This window comes from Pseudovirgaria hyperparasitica (genome assembly GCF_010093815.1).
Source record: "Pseudovirgaria hyperparasitica strain CBS 121739 unplaced genomic scaffold EJ05scaffold_3, whole genome shotgun sequence".
Classification (NCBI taxonomy): domain Eukaryota; kingdom Fungi; phylum Ascomycota; class Dothideomycetes; order Acrospermales; family Acrospermaceae; genus Pseudovirgaria; species Pseudovirgaria hyperparasitica.
Genome location: NW_022985551.1, coordinates 2,187,899 through 2,200,134, shown reverse-complemented (window position 1 = coordinate 2,200,134; position 12,236 = coordinate 2,187,899). Strand labels below are relative to the sequence as shown.

Here is a 12,236-nt window from a genome sequence, read left to right as displayed (position 1 = left end):
TTCGCGTTACAGTTAGCATCTACACATCAAGACACCAAGGCACCAAGGCATCAAAGCATCAATAGGCTGGCCAAATGTCGGAATCATCCCCGCAGATCTCCACCACTAGAATCCCAGCAGACGCGTACGCTGTGATGTCAACGATCTGAGCTGTCCAGCTTGCTACAACCACGATTCGACTACGGCGATCATCCGCCAGTCACTTGTCTGGCCTATCATGAGGAAGCTGTGTCGTCCCTTTTGTTGCCCCAACATGCATCGCTCATCGACGGCATCGCAGCGATTTGGATTTGGGTACTTCGACCATTGGCCGTGCTCAAAGTTTAACATATCCACAGTGACACCTGGTGGACCCCCTGCGTTGGGGGGACCCGTGCCAGTGCCTTGGTTCAAGGTTGAGCGATTTCAAAAAGCAGGAACCGAAGGATGCAAGGCAAACTAGCTCCCCGGAGTTTAAGTCGAAACGTGGAGCTGCTTTTGGGATCTAGGAGGGAGGACAAAACACATGGAGATTGATTGCTAGTAATATGCGACACAAACTACCGTGTGTCTGTGAGGCTCGGACCATTGCAGACTGGCAACATATCCAGACCAGCAACTATGCGTTGTAGAGATGCAGCAACGCGCAGAGATAGCAAACAAGGAGCGTGTGACCAGCTCGATTCCACAGAGACTGATACCGATACCGACACTGATACTGGCAGATACATACGCCATGGGCTTGTGAATGTGACCCAAGACGAGCGATAAGATGGCCGACTATTAGATCACCGGACGAGGGACCTGATACGATCGATATATGGCCGTATTGACAGTCGCAGAAGGAGAAAGAAGGAGATGCAAGGCACACGATTTGTAAATCGCCCGACAGGTCGTGGTTGTGAGTTATAACAATACCGTAGATATTACTATTATTGCTCAGTGGGAGGTTTGGCCTAATCAGTCAACCAACGATAGCCACGTCCGAGTCTATATGAGCTATGGGCTATGGGCTATGGGCTATCACATAGTATTCAATGAGCTATGATAGTATTATGAGCTATGATAGTACGGGCCATGATAGTATGGGCCGTGATAGTAGTATCCATAGGCTTTTAAGCCAACTGTGTGATGGATTGGCCATGGCGTGCGGCACATTCTTATTAACTTCCCAAGTGGTGCCCTGTCGTTCCCCTCTGCCCGCCCCAGTTCGGCTGGCCCTGCTTGTGCTGACATCAGTCTTCATAATAATATTAACGTCGCCGTCGCTTCATATTACCTCACATACTTGAACCATTCACCTCGGCCTCAAAACAACCGCCTGAGCTTGTCGTCGTCGTCGTCTTCTTCTTCTTCTACTTCTTCTTTTTCTTCTCCTCTCCTCCGGCAGCTTACATCGCTCCCACGGTCCATCCTTCCTTCCCCCCTCCTCCGACCACTTATCGCATACTAGGTGTAGGTGCACGGGTACCTACTACCTACCCACGTATCTCGCCCACGCAGCTCGCAACACCACATCCGCCCGCGTTGTGACACTCCATACTACGGTCCCCGTCCGTTCCGCCGTCGCTCGCTGGTCGATAAGCAGTATTAACATACGCTGCTGGGAGGATAGCATGTCCTTGTGACACGCGACAAATACATCCTTGTTCTATCGCCATTTTGCAGAGCTCCAGCGTGACCTGCTAACCCTGCTCGTCGTCTTCCTATCGCTAATGTCACCCTCCACCTCTCCGTGGCTATAACTGATCCTACACTTGCAAGACAGTGCACAGCCATACCTTGCCCTACTTCCTATCCGGACAATGGGCAATAGCTCCGGGAAAGAATCGCGGTCTTATGGTGCGCAAAGACCTATCAGTCGTCACGAACATTCTTCCACATCACCTGGGCCCGCAAGCCCTCCTCCACACAGCACTGCTGATCGCCTGAATGCCACATACACTCCAAGACCCGGTCGGCAAAGTAGAACTGACTTGAATTTCCTTGGCATTCCAGTATCCCGCGACAATGGCGATCAAACACCCCCGGAGACTCGGCGGGAAACAAAGGCAGAGAGAGAAGCGCGGAAGCTTGCCAAAGAACGGGAACTGCGGGAAAAAGAGCGTGAAAGGAGTTTGAAGGAAGAAGGCGTCGATGGAGGATTTCTCGTCACATTGGGGACCTACACCGGCCCAGAAGACTTCAGCAAACCTGTAGTCCGACAGCTGATGGTAATGTGTAGTATTCGTCCTTCAACGAGCAATACTGACCTACTCTACAGCTGGAACGAAGGATAGCCCCGTTCTGGAGAGGCCTAAATGACTTTTCGGAGTCCTGGGTCGAGCATCAGATTGTCTCCGCTGCGAGAGGAAACCCAATACCAGCCGCCGACGAGATTCCTGCAGATCTTGTGAATCATGCAGAACCTAGTCCAGCTGCTTCCAGCACCAATGTCAACCATCTGACCGTTCCTATCACTGGTCGATCACAGTCAGCACAATCTGAACGATCGATGAACCTTTCTGCCTCACACCCCGCTTTCTCCTTACCATCATCAGCATCACCAATTGGACAATCCCCCTCATCATCATCGCCATTCTTCCGGGGAAGAGCGAAGACGTTGGCTGCATTATCCAGTACCAAAAACAACGGCTCGCAGACTGATCTTCTCCCCCAGGAAATTCAAATGCCAAAGGATCCTTATGTAAACGGTATCCGACTGGAGGCGTACCTATACAAGGACGCCTCGGAGTGCCCAATTTGCTTTTTATATTATCCGCCCTATCTAAACAAGACGCGCTGTTGCGATCAGCCGATATGCTCCGAATGTTTTGTCCAAATCAAACGACCCGACCCACACGTGCCAGAGCATCATGACGATTCAAATGATCCTACTCATCCATCAACAAACTCGGAAGACGCAGTAAACCTGGTCTCGGAGCCCGCTGCATGCCCATACTGTGCTCAACCAGAGTTTGGTGTAACATATGAGCCGCCTCCATTCAGACGTGGCCTGGCTTATGCTGGCGGGAGCCACTTTGTAGCCTCAGCAATGTCGTCGACGTCTTCGCTGCATTCCGGCGCTGCATCCCCTGCGACAAACAGAAGACGAGCAACATCATTGTCAGCCACTGCACCAGGCGTTATCACTACAGATAGAGTTAGACCAGACTGGGCAAAGAAGTTATCGGATGCACGCGCGCATGCGATGCGTCGTGCAGCAGCAGCTACCGCTTTGCACAATGCAGCTTATGTGCTTGGGAATCAAGGTGGAAGTGAAGGCACACGGCTAGGATTTGGACGTCGTCGAAGGATCGCCATTGGCGGGGACAGTCCGAACAGCAGTGGTCGAGGCACTCCTCGACATGGAGAAAGCTCAGGCCTGCCGGGTAGTATTCTCATTCCAATAGACAGGAACCGGGATCTGGAGCTACTCGAGAGGGAAAGACGAGGGGAGAGTGAAGACCAGAACAATTTGGCTTCGGCTCGCCAGAGCTCAAGAAGACGAATTGAAGATATTGAAGAGTTGATGGTGAGAGAAGCTATACGGATGAGCTTGGCTACTGAAGAAGAGCGCAAGCGCAAAGAGGAAAAGGAAGCTATGAAAGAAGCCAAAAGGGAAGAAAAGAAGAAAGCAAAGGACGCGAAGAAGGCGGCAAAAGAGTCACTGAAAAGTAGTCTTTTTGGTAGCACTTCTGCTATGGCATCACGAAGCTCCCTGGGCCATGCTGTTCAAGGCAAAGGAAAAGAGGTTGACCGGTCCGAAGATGCTCCCGAAGTGCCCGCTGTCCCATCCCCACCAATGTCAACAAGAACAGCATCTCAGCAGCATCTTCAGGAGAGTAGGGCTCGATTAGAAGAGCAGGTGCCCGACTCCCCATTTGGCGCGTCGGTATTCAACGCACTGGGCGAGTCGTCGCATCGCCAACTGCTTCGTGAGAGATCAAATAACTCTTCAGAGGCATCGTCTATCGATGAGTCAACCTACAACCCAAATTCTCGTATCGGTGCAAGTGCACTCGGAACCAGCCCAGCATCCGGTGGGATGTTTGCACCGTCCGGCGACGACTCAGATCTCAGCTCTCAGCCAACTCCAAGCGGAAATACATCTAGCGAGCCTATGATCAATTTCACGAGCCTTAGCGCTGCTGTCGCTGGCAAGGAAGAAAAAGAAACGTCGACGTCTGGTGCAACACATATCGAGAGAATACCGGAACACCCAGTGAATGTCAAGCCATCTCAGTCAATTGCTGGTGAGACATCTACGAAGCGGGAACAGGCCGCCAATGAGCCTCCTCAGGTTCCCCCAGGAGAAGTCCAAGAACAGCAGAGTACTACAACCGCACCAGTCGTGCAGGCAGTCGGTGGAAATCGCAACACATTTGAGGATAAACCCATTAGGGACGTGAGCGTTTCCAACACTGAGCGTCGCGTTCCCCAATGACACATCGCCGAAAGACGACCGTTTTGTACAAATGATTTCATTCGTTTCGAGCATCAAGATAGATTGTCTCATTTATGCTTATGCGCAGGTCAACTAACATTGCAACCACCACCACTCCCATAAACATCCAAACATCAAGCATCGTCCTTCATTCTAACATCGGGCATTGTCCGATAACACAAGAGTCTACAAAGTAGTATCTTCAATTTTCTTATAGGAGCCTTTTCAATCGCTCATTACATTACGCACGGCGTTGCAGACCCGGTGGCACTGCATTACACCCCTCTCATATCATTTTTCTGGGTGTTTGACGGGGCAGCTTTTTAGCACAGTGGCAGCTTGGAGTAGGCGAAATGGTCTTTATAGCATGGCACGCCATCGAAGTGCGATTCTCGGAATCAAATCGCGAGTATGTAAGATACCGAACCCTTTGCCTCGAGCAAGGCAGATATCAGACGCCTCTCTCTCTCTCAGGCAGACAGAGAGAGAGGATAACTCGAATCGAATTACAAATGAAACCATAGTGGTCTCCTCTAAGAGCTTTTTTTTAGGCTGTGTTTCGATATGCTTGTGTTGTCCCAAGTTCGAAGTTGTGCTGAGATATTCGTGTCCTGGCGCACGTAGGCCCGTGTTTATCGTATGACTTTCTAGTCATGCTATCTAGCCAGACTTTTTATTCGTGATGTTCATGATTGTACTGCTTCTAGTCGGCGCAGAGAGTCTTGTTGAGCTTTCTTCCGGTAGGTACGGTACGTGATGGTGGTATTGTATCGACGGTAAGGTCTGCTCTCTATCGGTCACCACCGATGGCATTATACTTATACGATATTGTGAAACATGGGGTTGTTTTGTTTGTCACTTCTACTGTCTAGTTGTATGTATGTAATTATACCTCCCAGTTGATGTCTAATGCCGGATTTGAATGACCGTAATCGACTGCGCCGCAATGTAGTTCAGTTCCCAAAGGTTTGGACTAAAGCTCCTCTCTTCTACGCAAGTGCTATATCCTTCAGCGTTCTCTCAACCCGTATCCGAGCTTACCATGTTGATATTGCCGCAAAGAAGCTCATTTAGCGTGTCAGAATGGCACAATTTGCCGCCGATGGAGGAGGGTTCTACTCTCTTGATTCCGCACTTCCCTGATAGAGTAAAGTCCATCATAAACCTTGATGGGGACTACTGGATTGGGCTTGTGGATCAGACAACAGTCTTGAAGTATCCTCAAAACAAAGAATACCTGAGTGGTCTCGCCGCTGAATGGGAGATATACCAGAGACTCGGCAAACATCCCCGCATTACCGAAGTAAAGGGGAGACACAAGGACGGGGGTATATTTCTGGAGTACTTCCAGAACGGGTGGTTGGATCAGTACTTGCTCAAAAACCCGAAGCTCAGTGTCGGAACGAGGCTACGGCTCGCTCAGGAGACTGCCGAAGGAGTCGCTCATGTCCACCAGCAAAACATCCTGGTCTGCGATATCACTGCCCGGAACATCCTGCTCGACAGCGAGCTCCACGTCAAGCTGTGCGACTTCCAGGGCAAGATCTTGGGGCCCGACGGCACGATCCTGCTCGCTGGAGATTCATCAGAACTACCAGATGCATGCAAGCCTCGTGACGATCCATACGACCATGACATCAGCACAGATATCTTCGCCCTTGGCTCGACACTCTACTTCATCATGGCCGGCCATCAACCGTTCTCCGAACTGAATATCATTGAAGACGAGGTGAAGATCCGCGATTCCTTCCGGCAAGGGCGGTTTCCCCGTGTTGATGTGGCCGAAGAGATTATTCATAGATGTTGGAGTAGCACATATACTTCTGTACAAGAGATAGTCGACGACCTCTCTGACCTTAGACGCAAGTCGGAGACAGGGCTATCGCTCCGGGAAGACTGATCAAGGTCTAAGCCAAAGGTATGTGGAGTGTAGGCGAGGTCAAAGAAAGTGATAAAGCTTAAGGATCTGCATGGTCATTCTATGAATTTCACTATAGACTCTACTACATCCACGCCAACTTCAAACATGAAACAAACTAGACAGATTAACGAGGTCTTCTAGGAAAATAACAATTATCAAGTTCTACATTCTATACTACTATACAGACTTTTCACAACAGATAAATCAATCTGATTACCATCTTACACATCCATAGTATGAAGCCTTAGCCGCAGCCTCAGCCAATCTGACACCGATTGTCTTTGGCGTATTTAGTGCGTATGCTGTCTCTGCACTCCAAATATTGGCCGTGGCCATGAGAACCCTTGGGAAAGTTGACGTCAAAGACCCACTTCTTCAGCTCTTCGTTGAAGTAGCATTGCCGGTTCGACGCGAAAGCACACCTTCGATTGTCGTATGCATACGGGCAAATCGGTGCTATGTCGATATTATCGCCGACCATGCCCATTCTGTAGCGATCAAGGCCACCCTCGGTCCAATAAGCCGTCTCTCTATTGGGTCTGGTCAGATTTCTGATTGCTGGAAGCAGATTTCGGAAGACTACTCACTCAAACGTAACTTTGCAGGGCTTCCATTTCGGAATCTCGTTGTCACAGTGGGACCGGTCATCGGTAATCCAGCCGGGCACTCTCTTCTGATTCTGGTATTTGGAGAGACATGAGAATGGGGACACGGCTCTCTGGAAATCCCAGTCTTTCTCATGGACACGTTGGGCAAAGTTCATGCCGAAGAAGCAGAGCGGGTAGGAGCCATCGGTGAGGATCTGCGCGGTATCGGCTTTGCCATTGTTGCAGTCGCGCGTGTTGCGGATCAGAGTGTGGAGATCGATGCCGTAGTCTCCCATGAGCTTGAGATATTTCTCCTCCAGGGGCACGCGCTCCCGGGTTCCCTCGAATGGGCGATGCTTGATTACGTGGCATGAGTTGCCTTCCATCAAGGTGCCGAGTGCGGTACATGGCTGGACCAGGCCCTCGTTATATGCAGGCATCTCCTGTTCGACATACACCTGTAAGGTTGCAAGAAGGTTGCCGATGAGGCCTTGACGGGTCGTAGCGAAGGCTTTTTCCATTGCTTCGTCTATGTGTCCGTTCTGTACTGGACTAAGCCACTCGCCGCCTTTCAGCAGTTCAGCAATGGGAGAAATGGCATCTTTGGTTAGGTTCTCAACACCGATGCCAGACATTCGCCCAACCATATCGCGCACGAGCTTGGTAGAACCATCTCGGGGCATGCTACTGTCCCCGAAGATGGCCAGGAGGGTTTTCTCCAACATGGATTGGGTATCGCTGAAGAAGCCACCGAGACGGTCATTCATCACAGATGCAAGATCATTGTACTCGGGGATCTCTGGCTTGTCCTCTTCTAGGTTTTGAGCTGTAGCCTGGGTATACTCGTCAGTGAATGCCATCACTTATGAGAGGCTACTTACGGTAATAGCAGCACCAATCAGTGAGAAAATTCCCGATGCGACTGCTCCGCCTGGTGCGAAGCTGAAGATTGCAGATAGAATGGAGGGCCCTGGTTGTGAATAAGCACAAGTCCACCTCACTGGATGAGCATAACTTACCAATGGCAATGTTGTTCAGCAGGTCGCCCACCTTTTGTCCTTCTGGAGGCTTGAGAACATCAAAGTCTTTGATTATAGTGTCTACCTTAAGAGCATCCTTGATGGTCTGAACCTGAAGGTTATCTTGAAGATTCTTGAATTGGGCGTTTATCTGAGAGGCCATGATACGAATGAAGTAGTCTATTGCAAGGGTCAATCGATGTGATATGAAGTAAGTCATACTTTCGAGTGCAACGTACATTCGTATTTGTCACAGTTTGCAGGACTTTCTGGCGCTCTGCAATTATTGGAGCTCGTGTGTGCACAATCGATTGCAATGGTATTAGGCCCCATCTCAGCATCGCTGATAGCTTGAAGCCAATTATCTGGGGAAGGGAAGGTTAGCTCAGGACATCTAGAGTGTTGTTCGCCCTACCTGGGCCATTCTTGTCGAGCCATTCGCCGAGGAATTTCTCAGCACCACTTTCCGCCCATGACTTGGGCTCGAAAGCTTTGAGCCCGCAGTTCTGTGCGCTTTCGTCAACTTCGCCAAGGTCCTGAGTGATTGGGCTAGCCTGCGCGATTGCGATCAAGGCCAGTTTTGCCCATATGGATTTAGATAGACCCATGGTACGCTCGCACAGGAAACGAACAGGAAATAAAGGGGAATGTAATGAGTGACACGATAACTTCGCAAAAAGAGTGATACGATGTCTCGTTGAGAGATGAGTGACTGCGAAATGGTTACAAGTGTGAAGTTATGGTATACATCAGACCACAGGAGGAAGCTGTATATATACATGTTTACGCCTTCTATCGTTACCACTTTACAGTCTGTATCGGCTAGTTCATGGATAGTACTCATTGATGGCTCTAGCTGACCGGTGACTAATAATAGAAGCTGAGATGCAGGAAAACTCAAGGCGAGATTGCTTCCCAAGGCTATACCATCTTGGCCGTTTCGAGAGCCTGTACCGATTTACTTCGGTAATCAACCATGGGGTTTCCCTATTGACTCAGTCATGCCGCTAGCCAGAGTAACCAATGGGCTAATGAAATGCCCTTCTTACTTTAATATCAGCAGGAGTTTGCAACACTCACCGGTCGCCAGTGTGTCTGCTGCATCACTAAAACAAAGTCAAATAACGTTAATTCATCTCGAGATTACTAGCTAGGACTATAGATACCCCCTCTGCTATACTCTGATAGATATATCTATCTATAGACGACGTTAGGGTATAGTCTCATAGTTCAAACATGTAACGATATTTTGATAGGTAGCCTATATAGAATGAGCCTTACCGGACGTTGGCGGTCGGTGAGTATTGCGACCACCTGTTGTATAGTATGAGGACTACAGGACTTCTGGTGATTTACATGACCCTGGTCGCTCGGTAAAGTAATTTCAGGCAATAGAGTTGTGCTTACTACATGTTCATTGCCTATTCTGCAGGCGTATGCAAGGGTGCAGCGATCTACCTGTAGTTCACCAAACACATCCCGAATGGTAAGTAGGACGCTACCAGAATACTGATGATCGAAGTTGCTCGCTTGCTGCATCCCTCCTGGATGTGTGACTGGGGACATCGCCGCCACCACATACCATCTATTCCAGTTCCCCGTCAGTCGTAATAAGCCTAAAGCCCTTGAACGTCACCAATAACGTCCCATCGCCCCCCGTACCCTCAGGCTCATACGTCGGTTTCGCAGCATACAAGCCCACATCAATCTCCTCTCCAACACCCTCATTGAACGCCCAAGTGACCTGCCTCAAAGCCCGTCTTACACCACTCTCCACCACGTAGACCCAAAGGTCCATCCCATCCCTCTCAAGCTCAAACTCAGCCTCGTTCTGCCTGTCAGCAATCGGACTTAGGCTCCAATCACTCAAACGATCTGTAGCAACAACGCCAAGATTCGGCGCGCCAGCCTCGAATTCGATGCCTGCTTTGACCCATCGGAGGGGCCCAGTACCCGGGACTGGGAAAGTAATCACGAGCCCGCCCTGATCGTACCTGGTCTTCCAGGGTCCGGAGACGCACACGCGCATACTGACGAACTTGGATGTCAGGATTGTGGTGTAGAGAAAAGGGGCTGTGAAGTTGTCTTTGTCGAATGCGGGTCGCCATATGTCTGTGGCAGGGGGTGCCGTGATTGTGAACTCTGATTTGAATGGCGACAAGACCGTGTTATCGAATTCATTTTTGTAAGTCCATTGGATCGTGGAGTTTGCCATGATGGCGAAGAATATGGTGTAGAAGAGACAATGCAGGTGCGGGGTAATAGAATGCTGCATGTTTCGCTTGTTGTCGGTCCAAAATGTCAGCGCCGATGAATTGATTTCTCAGGACGGCTGCAGCATAACATGGCGTCCAAGCTGTTTATGTACCCTGGGCCAAGACCTGCACTGTATATATATGTGCGGCATCCTGTGACTCCAATAAGAAGGTAGTAAACACGGCGTCTTGGTATGACGCACTACTTCAGACTTTGAGTTACAACACCACGGCCAGTCACTGGACTTCAAATGTGTATGCGTACGAGCTGTCGTGGTCGCATGTACTAGCGCCACTCATACTGCAAGTAATAAGTTGGGTGTATTAGCATCTCTCTCGATAGTGGGTGAAGAAGCTAGTACTGATGTGTTCTATCACATAGACACAACATCAACCACTGTTCGATTCTCTTTCCGAATCTCCACCCATCCATCTTTCTCCAGCCGTATTATCTTGCCGTCGAGACAGATTCGTCTCCATCGAGCTTCATCTTCCCTGCCCTCGATCTCAATACGCATGCCATCAATGTCCTCATAATTGACGAGAGGTTCATCCACATGCTTCCCGCCCTGATATGCCAGGCCCATAACGCGCATAGCTTCATCTGCAGTCGTCGGCCCGAAATGTACAAGCCTCAAGCTGCCACTTAAGGGTGATGAGGCAGGGGATACTGTGAAAGTCTTCTCCAGATTTGAAACCATAGTTGCAAGCACATACATATGCTCTTCCCTGGGCACAGCCTGCCAGCTACTGGTCCCAGCGGGTAATACCGAAATCTTTGCTTTGTACGCATGTGGTGGAGAACCATCTGACGGATACAGGGCCTCCTTTGCAGCCATCTTGAACCTGTCGATACCAAATTTACGATACTCCTTAGTATCGCTGTCAGCAACAAGCCCGGCATGCATACCCCAAGAGCAGACAACAGCACCGTAGACTGTGGGCACCTTATCGACCACAGGCAATTCTTCTTCTCGTGTGGCTTCGTCTAGCAGAAGACGAGCTCCTGGCGAGAAAGTCGCTCTAAAAATGGGCAGCGGCTTTGATGAGCCGCGCGCAAGACTGGATAGGCCTGAGGTGCGGTCATCTGTTATCCCAATCGAGTGCGCGAGCGCATTTCCGGTGCCCATCGGAAGGATTGACATGGCTGGTGGTATGTAGCAATCACTATGCGGCTGCAGTGACAGTGCATTCACAATATCGACAATCCCACCATCTCCGGACATGAGGATTATACGCTGGGCTTGACCCTTGTTTGCCGAGTGAAGGATGTCGGTCTCAGTGAGTTCTTGAACAGACTTCGCCGATGTGGTCGTGTGTATCGTGTAGCTACTGCCTGCGCGATATCCAACACTGGCAAGGAATTTCTGGACAGAGTTCTCGTAGAATGATTCGGCTTGACAAGTCCCGGAGAGCGTCGAGATGATGATATGTACGTGGTGAACGGCCTTATCTCTAGCAGAAGGTACGATGAGGTTATTTAGCTCCTCTGGAAGCGTCAAGACTTTAAGATAGTGATAGCCTCGTGTGGTATCTTCCATGTCTGGGGTGTAAACATCATTGCTGCCGACATATGTCAGGGCATAACCACCCGGAAAGCTCTTGTCATCTGCAGTGAGTGGTACTACGGCGATGATATCCTTGACCGGTATGTCAGCTTTTACATCGGATCCTTCCACCTTGACGACTCCATTCGAGCCATCGTATGTGACTTCATCGACTATGAAACTGGGTCCATCGTCGGCACCAATATAAGTGTCAGGGATGGCCCAAGCAAACTCCAGACTCATCACGACGCTGCGATTGTGCTAAGAGTAAGATGAGCTGAGGAGTGAAGAAAGATATACTTAGATGGGCGGTGCTGGAGGCCAACTCTTATATGTGAATTTGACGCAATCCTGGCCAAACCCAATGTAGATAGCCTCGCATGCACAAAACACAAATGAACAATAAGAGGTTTGACTTGCGTGCCAAGCAAGTCTCAGTCTCATCATTCATCACTCATCAGCGTCAGCATCCATCGCAGGCTTCTCTTGATGTGTATTAGGG

General features: G+C 49.9%; 5 protein-coding genes across 5 annotated transcripts; 2 read left to right on the top strand and 3 right to left on the bottom strand.

The window, feature by feature from the left end:
- The first annotated feature begins 1,528 nt into the window (after positions 1-1,528).
- On the top strand, positions 1,529-4,589 carry EJ05DRAFT_264380 (uncharacterized protein). Its single transcript, XM_033740291.1, has 2 exons — positions 1,529-2,192; positions 2,243-4,589. Exons 1-2 carry the CDS (start codon positions 1,785-1,787, stop codon positions 4,403-4,405), a joined length of 2,571 nt encoding a protein of 856 aa, XP_033603894.1. The 5' UTR covers positions 1,529-1,784; the 3' UTR covers positions 4,406-4,589.
- A 918-nt stretch (positions 4,590-5,507) lies between these two features.
- Positions 5,508-6,305, top strand: EJ05DRAFT_530870 (kinase-like protein; the record flags this gene model as incomplete). The annotated part of the gene is made up of 1 exon (XM_033748993.1): positions 5,508-6,305. One exon carries the CDS (start codon positions 5,508-5,510, stop codon positions 6,303-6,305), a length of 798 nt encoding a protein of 265 aa, XP_033603893.1.
- Positions 6,306-6,426: 121 nt separating this feature from the next.
- Positions 6,427-8,813, bottom strand: EJ05DRAFT_536215 (uncharacterized protein). The gene is made up of 6 exons (XM_033749298.1): positions 8,348-8,813; positions 8,172-8,297; positions 7,933-8,112; positions 7,795-7,883; positions 6,914-7,746; positions 6,427-6,856 (listed from the first exon to the last, which is right to left on the bottom strand). Exons 1-6 carry the CDS (start codon positions 8,538-8,540, stop codon positions 6,583-6,585), a joined length of 1,695 nt encoding a protein of 564 aa, XP_033603892.1. The 5' UTR covers positions 8,541-8,813; the 3' UTR covers positions 6,427-6,582.
- Positions 8,814-9,517: 704 nt separating this feature from the next.
- Positions 9,518-10,147, bottom strand: EJ05DRAFT_497991 (uncharacterized protein; the record flags this gene model as incomplete). The annotated part of the gene is made up of 1 exon (XM_033746624.1): positions 9,518-10,147. The coding sequence occupies one exon, from the start codon at positions 10,145-10,147 to the stop codon at positions 9,518-9,520; it is 630 nt and encodes a 209-aa protein (XP_033603891.1).
- Positions 10,148-10,220: 73 nt separating this feature from the next.
- On the bottom strand, positions 10,221-12,213 carry EJ05DRAFT_264330 (uncharacterized protein). The gene has a single exon (XM_033740290.1). It carries the CDS (start codon positions 11,975-11,977, stop codon positions 10,562-10,564), a length of 1,416 nt encoding a protein of 471 aa, XP_033603890.1. The 5' UTR covers positions 11,978-12,213; the 3' UTR covers positions 10,221-10,561.
- Positions 12,214-12,236: the final 23 nt, after the last annotated feature.

Coding starts and splice junctions, on each gene's coding strand:
- EJ05DRAFT_264380 (XM_033740291.1), top strand. CDS start 1,785: ATGGGCAATAGCTCCGGGAAAGAATCGCGGTCTTATGGTGCGCAAAGA. Junction 2,193..2,242: donor CTGTAGTCCGACAGCTGATG/GTAATGTGTAGT, acceptor CCTACTCTACAG/CTGGAACGAAGGATAGCCCC.
- EJ05DRAFT_264330 (XM_033740290.1), bottom strand. CDS start 11,977: ATGAGTCTGGAGTTTGCTTGGGCCATCCCTGACACTTATATTGGTGCC.
- EJ05DRAFT_536215 (XM_033749298.1), bottom strand. CDS start 8,540: ATGGGTCTATCTAAATCCATATGGGCAAAACTGGCCTTGATCGCAATC. Junction 8,113..8,171: donor AAACTGTGACAAATACGAAT/GTACGTTGCACT, acceptor CCCTTGCAATAG/ACTACTTCATTCGTATCATG. Junction 6,857..6,913: donor CCCTGCAAAGTTACGTTTGA/GTGAGTAGTCTT, acceptor CAGACCCAATAG/AGAGACGGCTTATTGGACCG.